This window comes from Panthera onca, chromosome F1 (genome assembly GCF_046562875.1).
Source record: "Panthera onca isolate mPanOnc1 chromosome F1, mPanOnc1 haplotype 2, whole genome shotgun sequence".
NCBI lineage: Eukaryota > Metazoa > Chordata > Mammalia > Carnivora > Felidae > Panthera > Panthera onca.
The window spans coordinates 43,231,916-43,259,895 of record NC_138355.1 but is presented as its reverse complement, the minus strand read 5'-3'; the positions used below and the strand labels follow the sequence as shown (position 1 = coordinate 43,259,895).

The following is a 27,980-nucleotide window of genomic DNA, read 5'->3' as shown; positions in this document are numbered from 1 at the left end:
TTCATTTGTAAAGATTACTTTACTCTCCTAGAAAAATACACATTGCAAATTTGAGGGCTACAACTTAACCACTTTAGAGGATTCCTGAGGGAGAGGGGGTAATCTTTGAATATCAGAGTGTGTGGTGATATGTTGGGGAGGAATATTAAATACAGTTGGGTCAGGTGGACTTTAAAAAAAATGTTTTTCCCATTTTTTTTTTTTTTTTTTCTAAAAAAAGGAAAAACAAATTGCCATCTGTCTGGCTGATGTTGTGTGTGAGTGTATACATAGGAATAGCTTGGGGGGAGGGACTGTGTCATGCAATGAGGCAAAAACAAGAGGACTTCCTGTGACAGGGGAGCCTTAGTGTTGTAGGAGGGAGACAAGGAGAGGTCACTGAAGAGGGGTCAGAATGTAGCTGCTGCCTCTCATTCCTATGGAAAACCCAGAGCATCTGTGGTAGAGAGCAGAAAGCATTATCATCTCTCAAGGGTATTCCTATCTGAACATATCAGATGTCCTATGAAAGTAAACAGGTCTGTTTTAGAATGTACATGGTCATGACTCCCTGTGCTCCTGAGGTGGGGCGAAATAATCCATGAACACGTAATCCTTCTGGGCACTATGTTTCTGGAGTGGCCGGCAGAGGACTCTAGGAACAGAGGTGGGGGCACGGTTGGGGAGAAAAAGGTTCTAGAGATGGAGTATCTTCAGGGGGACTTTGAGAAATGTCCTTTGTTCCAGTATTCCTAAGTGACAGCACTGGTGACCTTGGTCTGAATTGTCAGTGTCACTCTGCAAAGGCCAAGGGCCAAGAGTCAGGAGGCCACTCTAGGTTGAAAAGAAAGTACATCTCAAGGCCAGTTAAGGGCTGCAAAATGGTTTGTGGCTGGGCCAGGAGGAGCAGAGTTGGAAAGTCTCCCTTTCTTAGATGCCAATGGTCTGCAGAACCCGCCTCTCGTTGTCATTAAGGTGGCCTGAGAACATGACGTAGCAGGGCTGCTGAGCGAACTGGCAGAGGAAGTCCGTGAGATAGGCCTGGAGAGAAGAAAAAAGAGTGGCCTTACTGCAGGTTCTCAGGCTTACCATCTGTAAGGGGCGAGAACTATCGGCGGTCTAGGAAGCACTGGCTGTCAGACAACTGCCAGCACCCTGAGGGATGGCTTTCTACATTCCTGGATCTAGTTCAGGCTCAACCCAGAGACTAAAGTCCATAAAGAAACAAAATTTTCCCAATAGATCTCATATTTCCACCCGAGAACCTTCACAACATAGCTGGGTTTTAAGAAGCTCGACTGCAACACTGGTAGGTATAAAATACTAAGGTGCAAAGTCCCAGACCACCCGGAGCCTCTGACTACTCGGCAAGACAGGAACTTTCTGCCCTGAGGCTGGGAACTATGAATGGGTTGGAGCCCATATTCCTGTTTCTGGCTTGAGACTGTGTCACTTGCAAGACATCTATCTTCTCTGGACATTCTCACCTGTAGATCAATCTGATAGAGAGGATCCTTAAGGGCATCAGGGTCATCTTCCTCATCATCCTCGTAGTAATCCTCCTCTGTTAGACACAGCCAACACAGAGAGGGGTCAGGGCAGAGGCCGACTGGGCCCCAAGCGGGGAGGCATCACCACACGGCTGAGGTAGAAGGGCTTAAAAAGCCCACAGACCATCCCTTGTGGGCCCACCTCTCCCCTTTCTTTGGTACCCCATTCTTGGTCCCGGTGCACAGAAAAGGTATTTAGCATGGCTGTCCTCTCCTCAGACTGCTTACCATATTTACTTGTAGCGAGAATGTCAGATAAGAGTTGGCCAGCTAAACCATCCTCTTCCTCCTCTTCATCCTCCTCCTGGTCCTCCCACATATCATTGGAGTCATCTACTTGGAGATGAAAAGCAGCTGGAGCATATACTCACAGATTTTCCCTTCCCAAATGTAAACAGGCCAGAATAGGAGGGTCCCGAGGGTTTCTGCAACGTGGCCTGTGGCCAAGCCCTCCCAATTAGCTTGAGTGGAAGAAACGAGGGTGTTCTGGTGGGTACATAAAAGGATGAAAAGCTCTTGAGAAAAACCAAACAGGAAGGGCTACGCGGCTTGCCTCCTGGCTGCCTCCCACCCCAGCCTCTGAAGAGACTTCACAAGGTAGACCCGAAGAACAGCTCTTCACGTGCACAGCAATGCTAGCCACATGGCAGGCATGCTTAAATAAACATTAAAAAACCCCTCAGTGCCTCAATAAGCCAAATTGATAATCTGAATATCGTGACTTGATCTGGCAGGCTTAAAAGTTTGCTGGGAATAAGGGCCTGGTGCACCTTGACCCCACTCTGCAGGGGTGGCCTGGCGTGCGGCGTTGGCCTCCATGACGTTGGAAAGCTCATTGATGATCAGCTTCAAGATCTTGACCAGTAAAGGAATGTTTGTCCAGCGCTCAGGGTCTGGAAAGGAAAGGGAAGGCTTCTAGGCAGGCTGTCAGTGGACTCACTTCTGGCAGTGCCTCCTGTCCTGCAGTGCTCCTCACCAGACACAGTTCACCATCCCTCAGCCTTTCCACCATCCCAGACTATATTCAGCCACCACAGAATGATTTAAAGTTAAATAACTTCATTCTGCTTGGTGTCATAAGAGTTGAGAAGTTAGGACAGCTAAGAGAGTTCAAGAATTAAAGGAGATACATTTTTGCTGGTGATAAAGCTTGGACACTAAGTGACTGTACAGAGCACAGTACTCTAGTCCCCATGACTCGCAGTTTGAGAAACAGCACGGGTGATTATAGAGCTACAGTTGAAGAGGGCAGCTTTGCATTCACTGCCTACACATCAGTGAAAGCAACCCAATAACAAAGACATGCTGAAAATGGGTATTAGAGCCCCCAAATGAAGCTGGGGAGCCTTGGTACCCGAGATGGCTTTTGGCAGTTTTCAGCCACAGGAAGGAAGCATATGTTCCGATCCTTTGTGTACCTGCAGTTTTCTGTTTCTTTTTTATCAAACCCATCACTAACGACTGTGTTTCAAAAATCTAGATGATAGTACCTCCATGCCTTCCACCCCACACATCCTTAGCCCCCAGGGAGGGTACTGGAGGGCAGCAGCGTCACCCACTTTTGGCTGACTTAGAGCGGGTGCGGATGCCCTCATCCATGCTGTAGATCTCCTCTCCCTTCACGCGGATATCCTGTAGCCGTTTGTCATCTGCATTGATGCCATGCTGGAGCAGTTTACACAGTGCCACAGAGCTGGCAAGAAGAGCCAAAAAGGGTCGATCAGCCACCCATCTAGAGTTTACTCCAAGGAGATAAGCAATTATGCCCTAAGACTCTCTCTTTGATGGTGAGCATTCTGTTCACGACGAATCAGGAGAGATAAGACAGCTCAGCTGAAAGGGGGATTTAGTGCTCATGAGGATGGCCTCGTGAGAGCTTCTGAACTTCTTGGAACAAAGCTGGGGCGGGCACAGATCACAAGGGCTGACCACACTGAAAGGTGCAATGGGGTGATGAGAACCACTGGGAGGTGAGTCTAGGATAGGAAGTTAGCAAGCCAAGATTAGAAGGCTTAGGTTTATAAAGGAGAATAAGCCACTAGCAGTATTTGGCTGGGTGAAGTCTGTGGCAGAGGAGGATCTCTGGCCGGCAATGAGGAGGAAAAAAAAAACGTGCTATGTGTGTTGACTGTGTTTTGGGAGTTTCAAGATGGCAGCTATTCAAAGACCTGGATTAGCAATAAAGAAATAGAGGAAAAAAGGAATACAAGGGGCAGCTTGCTCTATTGAACAAAAATCATTGGAGCAAGTCAGGGAAAGAAGAAATACAAGGAGAGGCAGAATGCCCAGAGAACAAAGAGGGGCCCTACCTGACTTTGCCCTCATACTGTCCATAGAACAGATGCTGTCGACTCGTCCACTCAGCCATCACAAACTCCAGGGCAGGTTTGCCAGTAGGTCCTGGGAGGCTGCACAGGAACTCCAAGAGGGGTTCCAGCTGAGTGTGCACCAGATGAGCGAACACCATGATCAGAGACTAGGAAGTAACAAGAAGGACATCTGCTTCAAGGAAAACAATTTCAGAGATTTAGGAGATGAGAAGGAGTGGGGCCGGCCAGTTGAGAAATAGAGAACATGGAGATTTCCTTGTCGGGATTTCTTGGGCCAGAATAGATTTTACTTAACTGTTCTACAAAGACAGTAAGACAGAGTAAAATAACTCAGGACCGGGGCACCTGGGTGGCTCAGTCATTAAGCATCCGACTTTGGCTCAGGTCATGATCTTCTGGTTCGTGACTTCGAGCCCCGCATCAGGCTCTGTGCTGACAGCTGGGGACCTGGAGCCAGCCTCAGCTTCTGTGTCTCCCTCTCTCTCTGCCCCTCCCCGCCTTATGCCCTGTCTTTCTCTCTCTCTCTCTCTCTCTCTCTCAAACAAACAAACAAACAAACAAACAAAACCTCAGGACCTGTATACTGATTTCCACTTCGACCGCCTGGGGTTGGGGAAAGCCCAGCTCCCCATATCGTCTTACCTGCATGACACTGAGCGTCTCTGCCTGCTGCATCTTACTGAGGATGGCACGAAGAATCTGATCCAGATTCTCCCCCAGCTCCCGCCCTGCCTTGGAGATGAGGGTGGAGACGAGGCGACCCACGAAGGCGGCAGTGAACTCTGAGGTGCGGGGGTCCAGGAGCTGGCTCACCACTTGCATCACGTACCACAGCCCGTTGTGGCCCTGCTCATCATGCCACTGGGCCACCTGCTCCAGTGTCACGGACACATAAGCCCGCAAGCACTCTCCACCATTCTGGGGAGACAAAGATGGCAAACAACATTAGCAACTGGGAACAGATGCCAGGAGGCCCACAGTCTGCATGGGCAGATGTTACTTAGGGGCCTATGCCACATAGAGTGACGAGCCCACAGGGTTTGTGGTGGGCACATACGACTGGGGTCGGGAATTTACTGTTACAGACATAGCCATGTACTATATGGTCCTCGCTTCACCTCATCAGCTACCTCGAAAAAGCACACTTCTGATCACAAGGGATAATGACCAAACAAACCAAGTTTTAACCACAAAGGTCTACCTCTGGTACTGGAAAAACATGTCTAAGATGTAGCAGTGATTAGGGGTACTACAGATATTTATGGGAATAAAGACACACCTATATGAACCACTGTTTACCTAGGTATTTTCAAAGGGCTATTACTTTGCTCACTTTAATTCTGAAAAGACTTTTGTATGGCTCCAGGTCTCTAGGTCTGTAATCTTGTCCACTGTAGCAATACCCAGATATAGATGGGTAGAATGTCTGGCATCCATACTTTTAAGATTACAATACATCCCAGAGCAGAGCGTGTTTGGCTTCCACAGTCCGGACCCTTCCTGGGTGCCCTTGTTAAATATGGATTTGAGAGACCTAGATCTCAAAAGCGTGAGACCGTGCCAGCTTTCTCAGCCTGCTATAAGCCCATGGCTGGGAGCTATCTTTCCTCTTCTAGTCACCAAGGCTCAGATACCTGCATGGTGGCGTTGTCATCTGTGTGAAGGGTGCACTGTGCCACAGCAGGGAAAGCTTGGCAGATGAGTAGCTGGGAAAGGGGAGGCTTTGTATTCCGTACTACCGTGGTCAGGATATCGATGGCAGTCTGAAGAGTGGAAGAGAAAAAAGAATTAGAACTGCCTCTAGGGTGGGGCTCGGCAGTGCCCTACAATTAAGATCTTTATTGCATGGATACAACACAGCAACCCAAAGAAAGCTCATTAATTTTCATTAATGAAAGTTTCTGAAAGAAAGGAATAATTAGATAGTAGATAGTGCTCTCAGCTTCCTCCTGATAGCTCATAACTTGCTAAGATATGGGGGTGGGCAGTATACGGCAGTAGAATGGATAGCCCAGTGATGTACTTAGTGGTGCTGTGTAATAATGGCACTCCGTTCAAGTCACTGAGGACAGGTAAAGAACAAGAAGGGACATTTTCTTAGAGCCTCAAGAACCACCCATTGTCCTTGTGGGCAAAGTAGCCCAGGAAGATCACCCTATGAATCTCTTATGCAATTGGTTTCCTGTCAGCGAGGTGGGATCTACAGGTGGTATTTGTACAGCAAGTGCACATTCTTCTTCTTCTACCTACACCCACACCAGTCCTGGCCTTGGAACCACTTACCGCACACAGCCCTGCAGGGATCTTGTCTGCTGGGGCCTGCATTATGCTCACTAGAGTAGGAATCAGCCTCATCTGCATTGGGCCCTGACAGGCTTCAATCTGAGACAGCTCCTTGAAGATATCCTGAGCCAGCGAGGCGACGACAGGATCTGAAGTGGATAAGGCAACACAGAATCCCCCCCACCCAATGGTCTGCATGTGTTTCTGGCTTAAAGATACCTATTATTTGGCTCTAACCTAAGTTAACAACTTCTGCTTTGCTTACATATTACATATCTGGGATCTAGTGAGGCCATATGAATAACCTGAAAGGACAGGAGAGATGCTAAGTCTCTAAGAGCTAGAATATGCATGATTTCATTAAGTCAGGGACTAGTCAGAAACAGCTACTCCTAAAAAAAAATTTGGCTTTTTTTCTGGGCCAACTCTTTTTTTTTTTTTTAAGTTCCAAATTTTTATTTAAATTCTAGTTAGTTAACCTGTAGTGTGATACTGGTTTCAGGAGTAGAATTTAGTGATTCATCACTTCCATTCAGCACCCAGTGCTCATCACAACAAGTGCCCTCTTTAATATCCATCACCCATCTAGCCCATCCCCCACCCACTCCCTCTATCAACCCTCAGTTTGTTTTCTATCATTATCAGTCTGTTATGGTTTGCTTCCCTCACTCTCTCTTTTTTTCCTCTTCCCATATGTTCATCTGTTTTGGTTCCTAAATTCCAATTCTGGGGCAAATCTTTAATGTCTTTATTCTTGCCTGGATTGATTATGAAACCAAATGCTTAAGGAAAAGAGAAACCCGCTGATTACTTTGTTAAGAAGACACGGAAGTTTCAAAAACTGCCAAAACACTGATTGTCAGGTTCTCACATGTTGAAGGGGAACCATATGCATCTCTTAGGGGGGTAGTCATGATAGAAAAAAGAACTCCCAAAGCATTTCCAAGGCCAAAGGTAAAACCCTCAGAAAGCAGAGCCTTGTGAAGAAACAAAACTTTAGCGTGATCTATTTTACCTATGTAAGAAAAATCTCCTGTATCTAGCATGAAAAAATAGAAAAGTGTGCAGTGCACTAAGATATATGTTAAAAGATCACTGCAGCATTGTTTTAGGAAAAAGTTGGGAACAACTTAGATGTCTGTTAACAGAATGGGCACATAAATACGGTACAGCCATTTATGGAATATTATGTGATGATTGAAAAGAATGAGATATATCTAAGAGTGCAACGTGAAAACCTCTCCGGGACACATTTTAGGCGAAAAAGCGAATCAAATAAAATATTTAGCATGATATCATATTATATAACCTCTATCCCTATATCCTCTGTTTCACTATTGGTGCTACCTCTACAAAAACAAATATAGTCAATATTTTTTTGACAATAAAACATTATACAGGTAAAGTGTGTGTTAATACACAGTCACTACAGAAAAACTTAAAATACACTAAAGTATTCAAGGAAAGAAAACACTTGGAATTTCCCCCACCTAGAGAGAACTACTGTTAACATTTTGATGTAGTTTTTTCTGGTATTTTTTCTATATACGTAGCTACAAATTAATCCTTGTCTAAAACAAACCCCAAACTTGGGATTATAGTCTATGCCGTTTGGAAAACCATCTGTTCTTTTATTATACTGTGAGCACTTTCCCATGGCTGAGAAGTGTGATTTTTAGAGGCTGTACAGTATTCTACTTTATGGATATAATAAAGGTCATTAATCTTTTTTATTACTTCTAGATTTTTGCTACTATAAAAGCCTTGTGATGAACACTGCTGTTCATAAACCTGTGTATCTACTTCTTCAGTATCTCACTTTGTACATTATAGTTCTAGACCTGTTAGGAAGATTTTGATTTACGTGCTCAATTTCCTACTTGCTTAAGTTCTGAGTTATACCACTTGCTATTTAACCCTTTACTCATTGTCTTTTATCCCCAGTTCTTACTGCAGTTAAGAGTTATAAGAATAGGTATCCTACCTTCTAAAAACATGTTTATTTTTGTGAGACAGACTAAGTGAGGGAGGGAGAGAGAGAGGAAGGGAGAGAGGGAGAGCGGGAGAGGGGGAAGAAGAGAGGAGGGAGAAAGAGAGACAGAGAGACAGAAAATCCTAAGCAGTCTCCACGTTGTCAGCATAGAGCCTGATGTGGGGCTCGAACCCACCAACTGCGAGATTATGACTGTAGCCGAAATCGAGAGTTGGATGCTTAACCAACTGAGCCACCCAGGCACCCCAGCATTCTACTTTTTAGTGCTCCTGTAGCTACAGCACAGCTCTCCTCTTTGCTAAGTGAAAGCCAGTCTTTATTTAGATGCCTAAGACCATCAGACCCAGCGAAAATTTTCACTTAAATTCACCAGCCACCACCACCTTCTCTTGGTGTCCCTTATAACACATGGTCTTGGTGGCATACCGTTACTGTACTTTAGGAAAATGGCGATGGTGAACGGACAGATTTTGCTTTCCATGCTTGCTGTGAATTCTGGGTCTACTGTACAAACGATGCATAGGGTCTCCATCACCAGGTTGAGGACCTCTGAGCTGAACTGGGCTGCTAGGTGAATTAAGCCATCCAGGATACTGGGGAGGAAGGGTTGAAGCACGTGGGTACTCTCCGAGACTTTCAGTTGATCACAATAACTAGAGAGGGAGAAAGAGAGAGAGAGACAGAGAGAGAGAGAGAAAAGCAAGAATTACTCACAAGTGGATCCCTCAATTCCTGGTTTTTCCAATTGTTATCACATGTTATAGCATTTTTACGTGTAGCTTTATGAAGCTACTTGTAGAGTTAGTTTTTACATCTTTCTGTGGCATAGTTTGTAAATATCAGCACCGCCATCTCTATGCTAATTTATTTCTGCTTTGGTTTTTGCTATTTCTTTTAAACTTTCATCCCTCTCTCACTGTCATGTATGTTATTATATCCAAATTATTAAGATGTTAATGCCTTGTAATTCCTTAGATTATTGCTTTAATCACATCCTTCAGATTCTGTTCTTTTTTTTTTTTTTTTCGTTTTTTATTTATTTTTGGGACAGAGAGAGACAGAGCATGAACGGGGGAGGGGCAGAGAGAGAGGGAGACACAGAATCAGAAACAGGCTCCAGGCTCTGAGCCATCAGCCCAGAGCCTGACGCGGGGCTCGAACTCACGGACCGCGAGATCGTGACCTGGCTGAAGTCGGACGCTTAACCGACTGCGCCACCCAGGCGCCCCCACATCCTTCAGATTCTGATATATAGTCCTGGTATTTTTCTTACACACGCACATATATATATACACAAACACATTCTTATATATATATATATGCACACACATACATATATACATATAAATAAAACTTACATATTATATGTAAGTTTTATTTATTTTTGAGAAAGAGGAAAAGAGAGAGAGAATGAGTGGAGGAGGGGCAGAGAGAGAGGGGGACAGGATCTGAAGCAGGCTCTGTGCTGACAGCAGATAGCCTGATGTGGGGCTCAAAGTCACAAACCACGAGGTCATGACCTGAGCTGAAGTCAGGCGCTCAACTGACTGAGCTAGCCAGGTGCCCCTATTCCTGTTATTTTTCGCATAGTGTTTTTTTTTAACATCCTTTCCAACACATCTGTTATTTAGTACACTAACTTTCATGTTGTAACAATTTTGTATTTTTTGGAGTAGTTTTGAGATCAATTTGTATAGATCGTCTATGCAATAAATTTGAATACTATCTGTGCATGATAGGAAAATTGTGTACTAAAATTTGTGTACTATTTGTAGGGTTTAAAGTTTTTTATACATAGATTTATTCACCTCTATTCAATTAATATTTACTGGATGCTGCTTACCATGTCCAATGTAATAGAATTAAAGACATATTGTCCGAGTCTTTTGTTTATCTTCAAAATGGCAATAAAAGTCAACAGACACTTTCTCTATGTTAAAAGAAACCAGTACAGAAACAAGGCCTTCCGCAGGTACTCAATAAATATTTTTTCCCCATTTGTTTAAGTGGTTTTACAACCATATTACGTGTGTCAGATGAGGGGTTCGAAGGTCCATAATGAACAGTACAAGTGTGGGCTTTGATCGCAGATTTGTCCATAGACTTTTTGTGTTTTTAGTCCATAACATCTTGATTTTCAATTCCACCTTGCTCTGATCTAACTTTTTCTTTTCTTAAGAGCTGATCTGTCATCTGGCCTTGGTCAGCTCTCAACTCCTTAGACTAGGTTTTGCATTCATCTCTCCACCAGTACTACCTCCTCCCTCCCCTCTGCTTCTTCACTCTAATAATTCATAGTTACTGTCCCCTTCTAAAGAACTTGAACCTATACACTCTGGTAGATCAAAAAGATTGTACCATCTACTCAGATCATATGGGAAGCAGGGAAGTTAGACTTTATGCTAAGGGAAGTTAGACTTTATTTTGGAAGCTAGTGTATCTCCAGGTCTTTTACAGATTATTCCTAATACCTTCTTTGCCCTCCCTCAAAGTCTTCAAGAGAAACTGACACCCCAGGAAGATGCTACAGATTTATCCTGTGGCTTCATGTATCACATGGCATACTATGACTTTCTTCTGGGGTACCTGTATCTCAATTTGAAGAGCACAACTGAAGCCATGAGAATTTTATTGTAGGAGCAAAAATATCAGGCTTTTGCTTTATAAAGAGCAGTTAGACAGCTAAAATAATACAAATTACAGCAGTGGGGGCTGGAGGCAGAGACATCAGTTAGGAACCTACTGCAGCACTTCAGGCACAAGAAGTTGAGAATATAAGCTAGGGTAGTAGCAGTAGGAGAAGAGATGAAAAGCTAAGGAACCAAGATCTAAAAGGCAGAGATCTGGGATCTCCACTTTTACTAAAACAGGAAATACAAGATCTCCTTAAGATTTAAAGGTATTGATTCTTAAAAAAAAAAAAAAAATACCAATTTCTTTTACTAAAACAGAGAATACATGTAGGGCAGGCTTGGAGATGGTCAGTAGTAACCTCAGGAGTGGATGTGTTAATTTTAAGGTACTTATATAAGGTATCTACCATGGTATTGATTAAGTAGAGGATATGTTACTTTAGAGCTCTGGAGAAAGGCTGGCATTAGCTATGATATGGGAAATGTGACACAAGTAGAAGTATTTATTGATCGATACCTTGTTTCAGAAATGATTTCAGGCAGTTTGCAATGATTACATAGGTTATGACACGGAAGAATAAATTAAAACCAGGGCAAAAGAAGAAAAGCAAAGGTGGTATGATGACCATTAAAAGGTTGCTAGTGAATTAGAAAGAACAGTTTCAGTGATGTCCTAAGGACATAAGCCAGATTGTAACTGGTTGGGAAGCTGAATAGGGAAATGACCAACTGGGGAATCTTGGCTGTGAAGGTAAGAATAGCCAAGATCCCTTCATAAGACAATTTTTAACCTGTGATCCAGAGATGGCGTCAAGAGATCCAGCCTTTGATAGATCATATAAAATTTTATCAACATGTATGAGTGTCCATTTTTCTGGTGTTCAAAACTTTTTTCACCTTTCCAGAGAGCTCTGCTTTACCTTTCAAGCAAATTGCTGCCCATGTGGTCAGAGACTTGAACATTATTTTTTTGAAAGTTTTCTTCACATAATTTTCTTTAAAAAAAAAATTTTTTTTTCAACTTTATTTATTATTGAGAGACAGAGAGAGACAGAGCGTGAGCAGGGGAGGGTCAGAGAGAGAGGGAGACACACAATCTGAAGCAGGCTCCAGGTTCTGAGCTGTCAGCACAGAGCCTGACGTGGGGCTCGAACTCACAGACCGTGAGATCATGACCTGAGCCGAAGTCAGAGGCTCAACTGACTGAGCCACCCAGGCGCCCCTCTTCACATAATTTTCTGACTATAAAAGTAATATAAACAAATAAATTTTTTAACTTAATTTTTTTCAGTTTTATTGAGGTACAACTGCATGTAACATTATAAGTTATTTAAAGGGTACACTGTGGTGATCTAATATATACATACACTGGGAAAGGTTTCCCCTCATCTAGTTTGTTAACACATCCAACACCTCATATATCTTTTTTTTTTTTTGGTGAGATAATTTAGTTTTTATTCTCTTGGCAAATTTCAATTATACAACACAGCGTTACCGACTATAATCACATTTTATTTTAGATCCTCGGATCTTGTTCACCTTATAGAGTGTACCCTTTTATCAACCTCTTCCTATTCCCCCCACCTCCCAGCAACCACTTTCTACTATTTTCTAATTTTTAGGTTCCGCATGTAAGTGATACCATGCAGTATTTGTCTTTCTCTGTTTCACTTCGCATGATGCCTTCAAGGTCCATTATTGTTGTTGCAAATGGCAGAATTTCTTTCTTTCTCAGAGCTGAGTAATATTCCGTTGCATATGTATACCACATCTTTATCCCTTCATCCGCTGACACAGACTTAGGCTGTTCCCATAATGTTGGCTAGTATAAATAATGAGCAGTGAACAAGGGAAGTGCCAGCTCTTCCAGATGCTTTCATTTAAGAAAAAGTTTTTTAAAAAGTGTTTATTTTTGAGAGACAGAGACAGAGAGAGAGAGAGAGAGAGAGAGAGAGAGAACGAGTGGGGGAGGGGCAGAGAGAGAGGGAGACACAGTATCCAAAGCAGACTCCAGGTTCTGAGTTGTCAGCACAGAGCCTGACACGGGGCTCAAACTCCTGAACTGTGAGATCATGACCTGAGCTGAAGTCATACGCTTAACCAACCGAGACACCCAGGCGCCCCTCCTGCTTTCATTTTCTTCGGATATATACCCCAAAGCAGGACTGTCAGATGATATGGGAGTTCTATTTAAATTTTTTGAGGAACCACCACGTTTTTCATATACTGCTTTACCAATCAATATACATTCCCACCAACAGTACACAAGGGTTCCCTATTCACATCCTCATCAACACCAGTTATCTTGTCCCTTCTGGATGACAGCCATTCTAACACGTGTGAGGTGTTATCTCATTGTGGTTTTGATTTGTGTTTCCCTGATAATTAGTGATGTTGAGCACCTTTTCATTTACCTATTGGCCATTTATGTCTTCTTTGGAAAAGTGTGTATTCAGTTTCTCCACCATTTTTTAACTGGATTGTTTTATTTGCTATTGAGTTCCTTACATATTTTTAATATCAATCTCTATCAGTTATATATGATTTACAAACATTTTCTCCCATTTTATAGGGTGCCTTTTCACTTTGTTGATGGTTTCCTTTGCTGTGCAAAAGCTTTTTTAGTTTGATGTAGTCCCACTTATTTATTTTTGCTTTTGTTGCCTTTGTTCTTGGTGTCAGATTCAAAAAACCACTGACAAAACCAATCCAAGGATCTTAACTTCTATGTTTTCTTCTAGGAGTTTCATGGCTTTAGGTCTTACATTCAAATTTTTAACCTGAATTTACTTTGTTGTACAGTATAAGGGTCCAGTTTCTTTCTTTTGCATGTGGCTGTCCAGTTTCCCCAACACCATTTACTGAAGAGACTATATTTTTCCCTATTGTGTATTTTTGGCTCCTTTGTTGTAAATTAATTGACTATATACGTGTGGGTTTATTTCTCCACTCTCCATTCTGTTCCACTGATCTATGTATCTATTTTATGGCAATACCATACTGTCTTGACTACTACAACTTTGTAATTTAGTTTGAAATCAGGGAGTGTGATGCCTCTAGTTTTGTTGTTCGTCCTCAATATTGCTTTGACCATTCAGGGTCTTTTGTGATTCCATACAAAGTTTAGGATTATTTGTTTTATCTCTGTGAAAAATGCCCCTGGGATTTTGATTGCACTGAATCTGTAGATTGTTTTTGGGAGTGTGAACTTTATTTTTTGAGAGAGTGTGCGTGTGCAGGGTAGGGGCAGAAGGCGAGGAAGAATCTTAAGTGGGCTTCGCGCTCATTGCAGAACTCGATGCAGGGCTTGATCTCATGAACCATGAGATCATGACCTGTGTTGAAGTCAAGAGTCAGATGCTTAACTAACTGAGCCCCTCAGACACCCGAGGAGTGTGAACATTTTAACAGTAATTCTTCCAATGCATTAGCATGGAATTACCTTTCCATTTATTTGTGCTTTCTTCAATTTCCTTCTTCAATGTCTATAGTTTTCTTTTTTAAAAAAAGATTTTATTCTTATGTAATCTCTACACCATACATGGGGCTCAAACTTACAACCCTGAGATCAAGAGTTACACGCTCAACCAGCTGAACCAGCCAGGTGCCCCAACTCAATGTCATATAGTTTTCAGGGTATAAATCTTTCACCTACTTGGTTAAATTTATTCTTTGATGTTTTATTGTTTTTGATGCAATTATAAATAGCATTGTTTTTAAAAATGTTTTTCATTATTAGAAATGCAACCAAGTTTTGTATATTTTGTCCTATAATTTTCCTGAATTCATTTGTCAGTTCTAACAGTTTTTTTTTTGGTGGAGTCTTTACTGTTTTCTATTTATAATATCATGACAACTGCAAAGAGAGACAATTTTATATCTTCCTTTCCAATCTGGATCCCTTTTCTTTCCTAACTGCTCTAGCTAAAACTTTCAGTACTATGTTGAATAGGAATGGTAAGAGCAGACATCCTTGTCTTATTCTTGATCTTAGAGGAAAAGATTCCAGAGTTTCATTGTTGAGTATGATGTTAGCTGTGAATGTGTCACAGTGGCCTGTATTGTGTTAAGGTATGGTCCTACTATACCCACTGTTGAAAGATTTTATCATGAATAGATATTGAATTTAATCAAATGCTTTTCCTACATCTACTGAGATAATCATATGATTCTTAGCTTTCATTCTATTAAGTGGTATATCACATTTATTGGTTTATATATGTCGAACCATCCTTGCATCTCAGGGATGAATCCCACTTGATCATAGTGTGTGATCCTTTAAATGTACTGTTGAATTTGGTTTCCTAGTATTTTGCTGAGGACTTTTGCATCTATATTCATCAGGGACATTGGCCTGTAGTTTTCTTGTTCTGTCCTTGTCTGGTTTTGGTATCAGAATAATGCTGGCTTCATAAAATGAGTTTGGAAGTGCTCCCTCCTTTTAAGTTTTTTGGAAAAGTCTGAGCAAGGATTGGTATCAATTCTTTAAATGTCTGGTAGAATTCATCTGGTCCTGGTTTTTCTTTTATGGGAAGTTTCTGATTACTGATCCAATAACTTACTTGTTAATGGTCTGTTCAGATTATTTATTTTTTCATGATTCAGTCTTGGTTAGCTATAGGTTTCTAGGAATTTCTCCATTTCTTCCAGATGTCCAGTTTGTTGGCATGTAATTGTTTATAGTAGCCTTTTATGATCCGTTTCATTTCTGTGGTATTCAGTTGTAATGTCTCCTCTTTCATTTCTGATTTTATAGCTGATTCTCCTCTCATTTCTTTTTAGTCTAGCTAGAGTAGGTCAGTTTTGTCTTTTCAGAAAACACAGCTCTCAGTTTAGTTGGTCTTTTCTATTATTTCCCTGGTCTCTATTTTTGCTCTGATCTTCCTATGGTTAACTTTGAGCTTAGTTTGTTCTTTTTCTAGTTCCTGAGATGTAAAGTTTGGTTGAGATTTTTTTTGTTTGTTTGTTTATTCTTAATGTAGGTTTACTTCTATAAACTTCCCTCTTAAAACTGATTTTGCTGCATCCCATAAGTTTTGGTATGTTATATTTCCATTTTTGTTTGTTTCAAGACAGTTTTCTATTTTTCTATTTCTTCTTTCCATGGATTGTTTAAGAGTGTGTGGTTATTTTTCATGTATTTGTGAATTTTCCAGTTTTCCTCCTGTAACTGATTTCTAGTGTCATTTCACTGTGATTGGAAAAGATAGTTTTCGTAGGACTTGTTTTGTGACCTAACGCATGACTTTTCCTGGAGAATGTTCCATGCATGCTTGAGAAGAACGTGTATTCTCCTGCTGTTGGACAGAGCACTCTGTATATATCTATTAGGTGCCTGTAGTCAAAAGTATAAAGGCCAATATCGCCTTACTGATTTGTTTGGATGATTTATCCATTGTTGAAAGTGGGGTACTGAAGTCCCCTATGATTACTATATTATTGTCTGTTTCTCCCCACCCGCCCCCCTCTTTTTTAAAATTTTATGAGAGAGACAGAGCGAGAGAGAGAGCACATACACATGTTAGCAGGGAAGAGGGACAGAGGGAGAGGGAGAGGGAGAGGCAGGAAGAGGGAGAAGGGGAGAAGGAGAGAAGGAGAGAAGGAGAGAAGGAGAGAAGAAGAGAGGGAGAGAGGGAGAGAGGGAGAGAGGGAGAGAGGGAGAGAGGGAGAGAGGGAGAGAGGGAGAGGGGGAGAGGGAGAGAGGGAGAGAGGGAGAGAGGGAGAGAGGGAGAGAGGGAGAGAGGGAGAGAGGGAGAGAGAGAGAGGGAGAGGGAGAGAGAGAGAAACACCCCAAGCAGGCTCCATGCTGTCAGTGTGGAGCCTGACACAGGGTTCAATGTGGGGCTTGATCCCATGACTCTGAGATCATGACCTGAGCTGACTGAGGCACCCAGGTGCCCCTATTTCTCCCTTCAGACGTTAGTATTTGCTTAATATATTTAGGTGCTCCAATGTCAAATGTACATATATTTGTTATATCTTGATGAATTGACTCCTTTATCATTACATAACAATATTTTTTGGTCTCTTGTACAGCTTTTGAGCTAAAGTCTATTTTATCTGATAAAAATACAGCTACCCTTGCTTTCTTTTGGTTTCTATTTGCATGGAATAGTTTTTCCATCCCCTCACTTTGAGCATATGTGTCTTGAAGGGAGTCTCTTGTAGGTAGTATATAAATTGGGTCTTTTTAAAAATCCATTCAGCTACTCTGGACTTTTGATTAGAGATTTAAATCCATTTACATTGAAAGTAATTTTTGATAAGTAAAGACTTACTAATGCCACTTTATTATTTCCTCTTCTGTAGTTTCCTTGTTCCTTTCTTCCTCTCTTGCTGTCTTCCTTTGTGAATTTATGATTTCCCATAGTGGAATGTTTTGATTCTGTTGTCTATTGTAGATTTTTGCTTTGTGGTTATTCTAAGGCTTACATAAAACATTTATAGATATAACCATTTATTTCACAATGGTAACTCTGATTGTATACAAAAGTTCTACCCTTTATTCCCTCCCATGTTTTTGATGTCACAATTTCACTTTTTATAGTGTATATTCACTAACAAGTTATTTAGCTATTTATTTTGTCCTTTAACTTTTAGAGTTAAGTGTTTAACACACCACCAGGTTACAGTATTAGAGCATTCTGAATTTGATTATATATGTATCTTTACCAGTGTGTAGTATATTTCATATTACTAATTTCATTTCAGCTTAAAGAATTCCTTTCAGCACTTCTTGTAAGGTAGGTCTAGTGGTGAAAAATTTCCTCAGCTTTGTTTGAGAGACTTTATCTTGTCTTTGTTCCCAAAGAACATCTTTGCCGCCTATTCTTGGTTGGCAGTTTTTATTTTCAGTACTTTGAATATATCATCCCATTCTCTTCTGGCCTGTGAGGTTTCTACTGCAAAATCAGCCGATAATCTTACGGGGATTCCCTTGTATGAGAGAACATTTTTTTCTCTTTCTACTTTAAAATCCACTTGATTTTAGACAGTTTTATTATAATGTATATTGGAGATCACTTTAAACTGAAGTTTTGGGGTGAAATATTAGCTTCATGAACTTGGATGTATACTTTCTCCTCAGATTTGGAAAGTTCTCAGACACTTTTCTTTCTTTCTTTCTTTTTTTTAATGTTCATTTATTTATTTGGAGAAAGACAGAAAGAGAAGAAGAGAGAGAATCCCAAGCAGGCTCCATTCTCAGTGCAGAGCCCAATGTGGGTCTTGATCTCACAACCATGAAGTCATGACCTAGGCTGAAATCAAGAGTTTGACGTTTAACCTGTTGAGTGACCCCAGGTGTCCCTCAGACATTATTTCTGTAAGTAAGCTTTCTGCCCCCTTCTACCTCTCCTTCTGGGGCTCCAATTTATTCACAGATTGTTTCTCCTAATGGTATCCCAAAGTTCACATAGGTTTTCTTCATTCTTTTTCATTCTTTATTCTTTGCCCTCCTTGAGTGGGTAATTTGAAGGTCTTGTCTTTTACCTTACAGGTTCTTTCTTTCCTCTGCTTGAGTTGTTCTGCTGTTGATGGCCTCTGTTGCGTTTTTTCTTTCATTCACCGTATTCTTCACCTCCAGAATTTCTGCTTGGTTCTTTTTCATGATTTCTGTCTTTGTTGAACTTCTCATTTTGTTTATGTATTGTTTTTCTGATTTCATCAATTTGTTTTTCTGTTTTCTAATAGCTCACTGAGCTCCTTAAAAGCTCTTTTGGATTCTTTATCAGGTATATCATAGATTTCTATCTTTGGGGTCAGTTACCAGAAAATTATTGTGTTCCTTTTGTGGTGTCATGTTTCTTTGATTTTTTCATGTTCCTTGAAGTCTTTCTTGTATTGCTGTCTTCACAACTGAAGTAACAGTTACTTCCTCCAGTCTTTATTGACTGACCCCTTCAAAGTGTCCAATCTTGGACTCTTCTGCCCCAGTGGTATGCTGGAATTCCTCTGTTGGACTCCTGAACTTCCACAGAGGTTCCCTCATCCATGAGTGGATTGTCTAAATCTGTGTTCTCCAGGACCACAGCTGAAAGGGAGTGGAGCCAGTTCATGGGCTACTTCAGGGTCCGCATCTGGGATTGAGGTCTGTATTCCTATTATGCAACACACAATTGGGTAAGATTCTCCTGGGTACTTAGTGTGTGGTGCTGGTGATAGAATCCAAGCCAAATGGGGCTGTAGCCATGCCCTCAAGGGCATGGAGCTGTGTCTCAGGCTACAGCCAGGGCTAGGGTTGGTGTATCGGCTGCTGGGGTGTGGGCCCATCCTCTCAAAATGGCTCTCCTTGTTTTTGGATGGCACTGGGGTTTCACAGTCTCCTCTCTGGGTCTCACAGCTCCCACAAAGGCATGTTGTCCACCATGAGATGCCAAGTTATTGTTGTTGAGGGAGAGACACAAGTGAAGGGCGTCTTATTCAGTTATCTGGCTTACATCATTTCCCTTCAATGCTTTCTAAAGACATATATAATGCACAGCATCTCAATCTCTGCTTCGAAAGGTAAAAAGACAGCGCAGATAGGTAGAAGATGAATTTTGTACTTTTAGGATTTTAGGTAGTTTTTAGGATTCAACTGAGACTTTTAAGTTTGGACTTTAATATGTTTGTTAAAGCAACAATGCTCCATCTGATCTTGGTAGGAATATAAATAAATGACTAGCTGAGCAACTAGTATACTGGCTGTGAAAAAGAGGTAAAATTGGGAAGAAAGAAGCAGTGTTTCTAGGCTACGTTATCCCAAACTTAACTTCGAATACAGAGAAATCAATCAACAAAATGACCTGGCTCTAATCCTACTTCTATAATTCTTTAATGTGCAATCCTATGCATGTTATTTATCTCTCGATGCCACGTTCCTGATATGGTTTCTTTCCCTCTCCACTCACCATTTTGTAGGAGATCTTCATCAGAAATTTCTAAGCAACATAATCTACTGGTCAAATGGTGTTTGGGACTTGTACTTTGAGTAATTTTCTCTTAAGTAGCTCGTAACACCCTAAGGTGGTGTACTCACCCCCAGATGGCTCTCACAGCAGATATTCGAACGGATGGGGGTTGCGTCTCATGAAGACCACTAACTGTTGCCTGTAGAAACTGCTGGATCAATTCGGGAGACATAGCAACAGTGAACCGACTGGCAGCCCAAAGTGCCCGGCCCAAGAGAAAAGGAGACACTGGGAGGAAGAGAGACCAATTAGGGGTTGAACAATAAAAAGGTTCTGTTACTTGCCCTTTCTCCTTCCCACCTCCATCCTCAACTTGTCACAGTAACTGGATACTACATAATATATACAACTTACTTAAGGAAAAAGCATGACCTTATAAGATAAAAGCAAATATATGACCTTCGGTACAGAATCATTTTCCCAGTTTCACTTTGCACTATTTGCAAAGTAGATATTGAATATTCTTAGGCTAAAAAGACTTACCTCCCTCATTCCCATCCCTAGCTCTCATTATCCTTTACCTGCACTACTAGTTAGTCCTCTAAATGTCTTCTCCGTTGCCAGTTGTTCCTACTCTTGGACCATCGTTGGAACTTTGTAAATCATAGTTCTGTCATTATTTAGTATCTATCAATAAATTCCATAGTCTACCAAATAAAGACCATTTGAGTTAAGCCTTATATTCAACACCCCCTGAGGTCAATGACTAGCATTACCTGTGATTTCCCTTTATGCCTTCTAAACTCAACCATACACCCCTCCCAGCAACTCACATCTTACTTTGCCATTTCTGTGCTTTGTATATAGGCCAACACATTCACTGCTACTTGCAAAACCGAACTGACTTCTTGGGCTAAAGTAATCCTAACTAGCTCTGTGCTGCTGTAATCCTATGTCTTTAGCTTTCTTACATGTAGCATATTTTGTTGGATATTCCAGCCACCAGTGTAAGGACTACTACCCCCCCACCCCCACCCCTGCCCCCGCTTACTATAACCTGCCTGATGACAGGGACTATACTTACTCAGCTTGTCACAGGGCTTAACTTAGTTACTTGTAAACATGTAGTTGATGAGAATTATTGAGCAGAACCTAACAGCCTGTGCCATTCATATAATTTAAAATACATACTAATTTATGTAATACAGAGTAGCAGCTCTCAAAGTATGGTCTAGGGGCTCTTGGGAGGCCCAAAAGTTAAAACTTTCATAGTGATATCAAGACATTATCCATCTTTTTCACTCTCACTCTTTCTCAAGTGTACAGTGGAGTTTTCCAGAGGTCACCTGATGTGCTGACACCACAGCTCTGACAGCTAATGAAATGTATGCTTGCAATTCCTGTGTTTTAGAAACTTCTCAGTTTTAATTTTTAATATGTTAAATATTGACACAGAAAATTCACACAAAAATCTCTTTCGGACCGCTGATAATTTTTAAGAGAGCAAAGAGATCCCGACACCAGAAAGCTTGAGAATGGCTGGTGTAGAAAAGTTTTTAACTGTAGGCAGGACAACTGTCTCAACTGTAAACATTCTCAAGTCTCCACGAATTTTTGAAGGTTCTTTACCAGGGTAAATTCTATAAAAAATATGTTGATGGATTTGAGAACTTTGAACACTTTCATTCAACACATAATTATGAAATGTCTATTATATGCAAAGCATTGAGGGATACAAACATGTATTAGACATGATTTCTATTTTCAGACACCTTATATTCTAGTATGAAAAAAGAAAACATATTCACCAGGGTAAGTTAAGTATAGAGTGAAAAAGGATATTCCCAATGGGTCTGAGCTCTGGATGTTCAACCACTTTAATTCTGTGATTCAGAGAATGGAGGTGATGCCACACATATCTTATAATAGATTACCTATTTAGAGTCAGAGTAGAATGCTTTCAAATGGCTTCAGCTACTCAAACGGCCAGCCTATGAGTGAGAGGCAAGTGAACGGATTGAGAATAGAGCAAACGATGCCACATGTCCCGTGATTTACGTATTTGGACAAAGCAAAGATGACCTTTTGTAATGGGGGAAGTCTCTAAGGATCAGAATAAGGCATGGCATAGGCAGAAACAATGTAGCTGAAGATGGCAAAGAGAGAAATGATGATTCTTAATCACTGCTCTACATTGCTGGAGAAACAAATCTAATATAGTAGAGCCTACTTTTTTTTTTTTTAAAGGCAAGTAGCTAACATGAACATGAGAAGGGAACATTCTAATTATCTGGATATTGGCCAAGAATAAAGTTTGAGAAAAAAGACAGGAAACAAACAGGAAGAATGACACTGACATAAACTGTCTAAAGGTAGTTTGGACTTAATAATGACAGAACTCAAGCCAAAGTTCTCAAGGTACAGCAACCAAATCTGCATCCTATTCAAATGCCAAAACCATCCATAAATGTGAGCACAGATTTGGAAGGGAAGTAAACAGAGTGGAAAAATTATGAATGTGGCAATATTAGTATCTTTGTTGGTAAAGCTTGAGCCACGGTCTCTAGGCTGTGTTAGAAGTTTAGATGAGTTCAAGCTCTAGGGTGGAAAGAATTTTCCACCCTAAGGACACATGAATATCTGGCCTACCTATCTAAATGAACAATATAACTGAGTTGATGACAGGCGTGAATCCTGGCATTGTACTAAAATGTACCTGAGAGGTTGAGGTCTGCAAGGATGACATTGGTCAGGAACCCATGCATGTCAAAATGGATCCTGCCATTCTTCACACTGTCAGTGATGATGGACTTCACCGAGCCAAGGGCAAGCATGCATGCCTCATGTATCTTCCACCTGCAAAAGTGATACCATAGCCTGGTAAAACAAACTACACTGCCAAAAAGACATCTGAAGGAAGTAGAAACATGAATGGGCAGTCCAGCACAATCTGACCCAAAAGGGACATTTATCTGCCCTTCTAATCTAAACCTACAGCTGAAAACAGGGAAATTTAATAACAGATTTTTCTAATTAAAATCAAAGTAAAGGTCCTTCCCTTCAAGGCTTTCGGAATCAAGGGGTACAATAAAAGCATCTTAACCAATTATTTTAAGGTTGGGAGGATGGCTTTAAAACACATGATTCAAAGCAACGATCTGCCTCAGATCTGATGCCCAGAACATGTCCCTAAGTTAAGTATCAGTTGCTCACTCTTACCAGTGTTCGGTGCCGCTGTTTTTGGTTTGCTCAGCCTCTTGTAAGTGCCGGGTGGCTGCAGCAGCCAGGGCCGCTGCACTCTCATTCTGGAAATCAGTGGCCACAGCCTAGGGAGAGAGGGGAGGGCTAATAAACCTATCTGTGCAATTAAACCCATCTTAATTGCAAACTGCAAATTTAATTGCAAACTCAATGGTTCACGCTCATTCACACATACATGCCAAGTCCCAATTAGGCATATTAAAAATATAACCCTTACTAGTTCAGGGTCTTTAATGGAATTAAAGTAGTATTTCTGCCGTGCCTAGGCTTGCAAAGCTAACAAAATGTAAAGCTCTCTGGCTATATTGAGCAGAGTATAAGTGAGCAATGATTAATTCAGCTTCGAATGAAGCTTATTTATTTATTCTGGGAGCTTGACTGTAGAAATAAAAGGCTAATCTATGAACTGAAACTTAGTTGTGATCTTTCATAGGTGCCTTAGAAATACTAAAGGTTAATGAGAAGTGAGTTCGCTAATAATGAGAACCTCTCACCCAACAGAACACAAGAGGCAGTTTCTTCACACGACTTCGACCCAGAGACAATTCTATGCTCTAGTGAGAGCCAAAGAAAACAGCAGATGTTTGTTTGGATGTTCATCTCTCCGTAATCTAATTTTTTAAAAATGTTTGCCAACATCTGGTTTATGCTACAGATTCTGGCTTAAGAGTGAATTAAACTGAATGTTCCTGATTCAATTACCCTTATTAGAACACTTTATCCTCTGCACAATTTTTACATCTAATATTTACTTGTAAACCAAAACCAGCAGGAATGACTTTGGAATTCCCGAGTCTCAAACTTCATTTGAGAAGCTCTTTTATTATCCTCAAAGAAGTCTAAGATAAAGTCACTCAATAACACTGCTCAACTTGGGTTAGTTGTCTACAAAGAAGAGGGAACGTTCAAGTGATTGGTTAGGATATTCTGGTTCAAGTATCAAGGGAACCCACTTACAAGCAATAGATCTTGAGCTGCAATCCTAACAGTGTAGGAGAAAGTATCATCATCTTCATCTTCAACAAACTGTTGGGGGTTGGCTGTCCATACTTTAATCTGAAAGGATGATGCAGTTAGGCCTTTGTGAGGTTGCCAATCTGGTTCATATGTTCCCTTTTTTCATCCACACACCCAGAAGATTTCAACCTTTTGTTTTCATTTATTATTATTTTTTAAAGATTTTATTTTTAAGCAATCTCTACATACAACGTAGGGCTTGAACTCACAACCGCGAGACCAAGTGTCACACGCTCCACTGACTGAGCCAGCCAGGCACCCTCTTTTGTTTTTATCTTGAACGGAACTCTAGCCTCAGTCTTTTCTCTTTGATGTAGAGAAGTAAATCCTTTACCAAGGCAAGTAACAAAAGTTACTCTCTCTAGTAGACACTGAGCTGATTACTAGTTCTCTGCTACTTTTAACCAGCTTTCACTTTCTGATAGATCAACTTGGAATATATTTGACTATATTAGGTCTGATGGAATATTTAATGTGAAAATTATGTCGATTCTTGTGTTATTTATATAAGAGAGGCATTATCTTATTTTTTTAATGCTCCTTTCTAGTCTACTGACCCAACAACCAGGCTAATGATCTCTATATGTCAGTATTTATAGAGAAGGAATAGATTCTTCCAGAAACCAGGGTCTTTGGTTAGTGGCAGTATGGAAGCAAAAGTAAAAGTATTCTCAAAGTCCAATTATCTAATATAGGAGTTAATAAAACCACAGAACCCAGAGATTTCCTAGAGGGGCACCTGGGTGGCTCAGTCAGTTGAGCATCTGACTTCGGCTCAGATCATGATCTTACGGTTTGTGAGTTTGAGGCCCACATTGGGCTCTGTGCTGGCAGTGCAGAGCCTGCTTGGGATTCTTTCTCTCTCTGCCCCTCCCCTGCTTGCATGTGCACCTGCGTGCACTCTCTCTCTCTCTCTTGCAGAAATAAACAAATATTAAAAAAAAAAAAAAAAAGCTTTCCTAGAACTTCACATGAAGTTATTCTTCTAGTGTCTATTTTTAGAAATAAAACTGTTCACTTGACCTAGATCTCACATTCAAGTTGCACTTTCTAAAAAGAAGCTGGTAACTGTCTCCCAAATATCATTTACCTGTTCCTCAGTGATTTGCATGTACAGGATTATATAGTAAATCAACTCAGGCAAGGCTTTCTTAACAGTGCTTTTGAATTTGCTATTTTCTAGGAGAGCATGGACAAACTCAAAAATGCTAAAGACGAGATTTTCAAAGCCCAGGACTTCACCTACAGGAAATACACAAGAGAAGATTTTAATGACAAGCAAACAAAAGGACAGCATGTATGCTGGAAATGAACTACATTATCTTGGTAAATTAATGAATATTTACAGTCCTTGCTAATTTTTATTCCCAAGGGAACAAAGAGGGACGCTAAGGAGTCAAAGAAAGGAACTTTGAGAATATCAAAGATTCTTTGGTTTCTTAAGCAAAAGAATCAGAAACACTGAATATATTTTCCAGCATGTCTATTTTTGATTTGAAACACTTAAAAAATATTAAAACAGAAATGAAAATATCATCTGCCACAAAGAAGTAGGCTGGATTAGATGGCCTTTAAGGTATCTCTTCTAAATCAGAAATTCTATTTTATGAGATTTATGCAAATGCCTTTGAGGAACAGATTAAAGATTTTCAATGTCTTATTTCCCCACATCTAATACACTCCAAGGAAACTCAACTAGAAAACTTAACTTACGAGAGTGAAGCCTCTACGTTACCCCTATTATCTGTCTCTGGCTTTTTTCCTTTCCTAGAGCCCTTTCCTCACCGAGTGGTGTATCTGTTAAGATCAGATAAACTACATACCATCAGAATCCACAGGATCTTCTACTTCTTCTGTGTAATTTACTTCTGTCCTCACATAAGTATGATGAAGAGTAAAGAAATAGAATTTGGAGTCTGCTTTACATATATTCTACAAGAGAATGTTACACATTCCAACACTAAGAGCAGATACTTTAAAAAAGTCATTGAAAAAAGTGGAGTCACATGAATGCAAGACCCAGTGCTAGATTCCCGACTACAGGTGGTAGCAGGTCCCTCAGGCTCTCTGAAAAGGATATAAAGCTGCACTCTCAGTTAGGGTGTTCCAGACAATAGGCAGAATCTGTTGCATGGAAGACACCATGTGCTTTGGGAAGTTTTTCACCAGGGCTGTCACCGCCTGAGAAATTACAGAGAAAAAAGACCTGAGAGTTACAAGTGATGGAGGAGAAAAACCAATGATTTCAGACCATCCTCTAAAACTCCAAGTACCTCAATGGTAGTAAATATTTACCTTTAGGACTTCCATCTTAAACCCACTGTCAGATGTGGGGCCATCTGGTATCTGGAGGGCCTGAACAAAGGCCTCTGTGAACTGCTGCACCACAGGGAAGATCAGAACTTTGGCTGCACCCTGGTAACAAACCACAGTCAATATTGAACATACTTATAAATCAATGGCTTCAATGCACATATCAAACACCAACATCTGAGGCATCGAAAGATTTCTCTGGGTTCAGGTTCCAATCAGAAAAGTACAGCTATCAAGTCACTGGAAGTGCTACCCAAGATTTCCTATTTCCTTCTCTAACACCTGCAGTTCCTCACCACGGCCTTCTTAAAAGTTATTGTACAAGACCAACTTTTCAAAACTACTTTGGAATGACAGGGATTGGTGTTTTTTCAGCTAGCTTTGTCTCATGTGAGACCAAAAAAAAGGCTATAAAAGAGTAGTCAAGTTCTGGGTGATGATTAATATGAAAAGATGCAGGACAAGGTGTCAGAAGAAATAAGGCTCAAATGAAAGGAAACTAAATTATATACAAATGTAATCAAAATGTTAAATGCAACCACAATTAGCACGCATTCTGGTACTCTTGAAATGAAATCAGTCACTGCTGTGCCTCCAACAGAAGGCATAAAGATTTTTAAGCATGAAGTCTGTTAGTGACCAAAAGGCTTCCTTACCTTTTCCAATTCCTCCATGTTACAGATCATATGGGCACAAGTGGTAAAAATCTCCACAGCTCGGGAACGGGTTCGAATACCATACACCTGGGAAGAGTTACAGCAGAGCCCTGAGATAGGTATGTCTGTGTCTATGTTTGCATATCTGGGGTCAGAAGAAAAACTAGGACTTCTCAATCTGACACGGGACTGGATTCCTAGAGAGATCGGAAACACCATCCACTCATAGCCAGCAGATACGGATATTCTCTGTAATTCAGAGAATAAAAGCCAGCAGAACGTTAGAACTCACTGGAATTAGCCTATATATGTAGGCCTCTGTGGTCTGATTTTATTAAAAATACTAGGCTTGGCACTGCTTGAAATCTCAACACAGTCAACGTATTTCTTTCAAAAGATAGACCCTTGATTGGGGGCAGAGTGAAGTAGGGAGGTTAAAACATTACCCACTGGGCACTCATAGTTTATTGTGAATGAGTCACCATTTGTATATACGTAATCACATATACAGTATATTATAAACCTATTATGGGCAATGCAGTGATAGACCGCTTCCACACAGTTGACTGAGGTGCCGTAACGAGGCGGGATGCCGTAAGGAGAGGATAGAGAGAGCACAAAGCACTAGGTGCTCAGGGGATGCAGGGTGCCAGGAGCTATGAGATCATAATGTGAAGAAACAATGCAGCTCTCTCACTCCCTTATCAAAGGCTGGCCCCTGCAGTTATATGTGAAGGTTCTAAGGTTAACCCAGATTCAGATCTCTGTCCGTTCTGGTCTTTAGGTGTGGGGATCGCCGCAAATATAACAGTCTCCCACACGAGATGTGGAGGCTGACCAGAACCCAAGCAGCTCTTACTTGCTGTGATCCTGGAGCTGAGATTGCATACCTCGGCCATAGTGAAGATCTTATACATCTCTGGGAGAATGACAGGAGCAACAAGTGGCATCTGTGTGTCTGTTACTTCTCGAGTGAATTCTACAAACAAAAACGGAGTACTATAAAAAATACTGCTTTATAAATATGGAAATGGGAAAATTTTCACACTGCTTCTAAGTGGCAGTTCCCAAGCA

General features: G+C 40.9%; 1 protein-coding gene across 2 annotated transcripts in view; it reads right to left on the bottom strand.

Moving 5' to 3' along the window:
- IPO9 (importin 9) overlaps positions 1 to 27,980 on the bottom strand; it is a 53,885-nt gene continuing 25,905 nt past the window's right edge. For both annotated transcript variants that reach the window (XM_060644080.3, XM_060644081.3), the window contains 20 exons: positions 27,797 to 27,885; positions 26,907 to 26,993; positions 26,233 to 26,352; positions 26,018 to 26,118; positions 25,761 to 25,819; positions 25,028 to 25,179; positions 23,878 to 23,976; positions 22,879 to 22,985; positions 22,376 to 22,515; positions 19,788 to 19,947; positions 8,562 to 8,788; positions 6,143 to 6,291; positions 5,494 to 5,622; positions 4,502 to 4,777; positions 3,839 to 4,005; positions 3,089 to 3,222; positions 2,300 to 2,422; positions 1,758 to 1,862; positions 1,467 to 1,543; positions 1 to 1,020 (listed from right to left, as the gene is read on the bottom strand). In XM_060644080.3, coding sequence (XP_060500063.1) covers positions 910 to 1,020; positions 1,467 to 1,543; positions 1,758 to 1,862; positions 2,300 to 2,422; positions 3,089 to 3,222; positions 3,839 to 4,005; positions 4,502 to 4,777; positions 5,494 to 5,622; positions 6,143 to 6,291; positions 8,562 to 8,788; positions 19,788 to 19,947; positions 22,376 to 22,515; positions 22,879 to 22,985; positions 23,878 to 23,976; positions 25,028 to 25,179; positions 25,761 to 25,819; positions 26,018 to 26,118; positions 26,233 to 26,352; positions 26,907 to 26,993; positions 27,797 to 27,885 — 2,612 coding nt within the window. In that variant the 3' untranslated portion in view covers positions 1 to 909. The remainder of the gene's footprint in view (positions 1,021 to 1,466; positions 1,544 to 1,757; positions 1,863 to 2,299; positions 2,423 to 3,088; positions 3,223 to 3,838; positions 4,006 to 4,501; positions 4,778 to 5,493; positions 5,623 to 6,142; positions 6,292 to 8,561; positions 8,789 to 19,787; positions 19,948 to 22,375; positions 22,516 to 22,878; positions 22,986 to 23,877; positions 23,977 to 25,027; positions 25,180 to 25,760; positions 25,820 to 26,017; positions 26,119 to 26,232; positions 26,353 to 26,906; positions 26,994 to 27,796; positions 27,886 to 27,980) is intronic.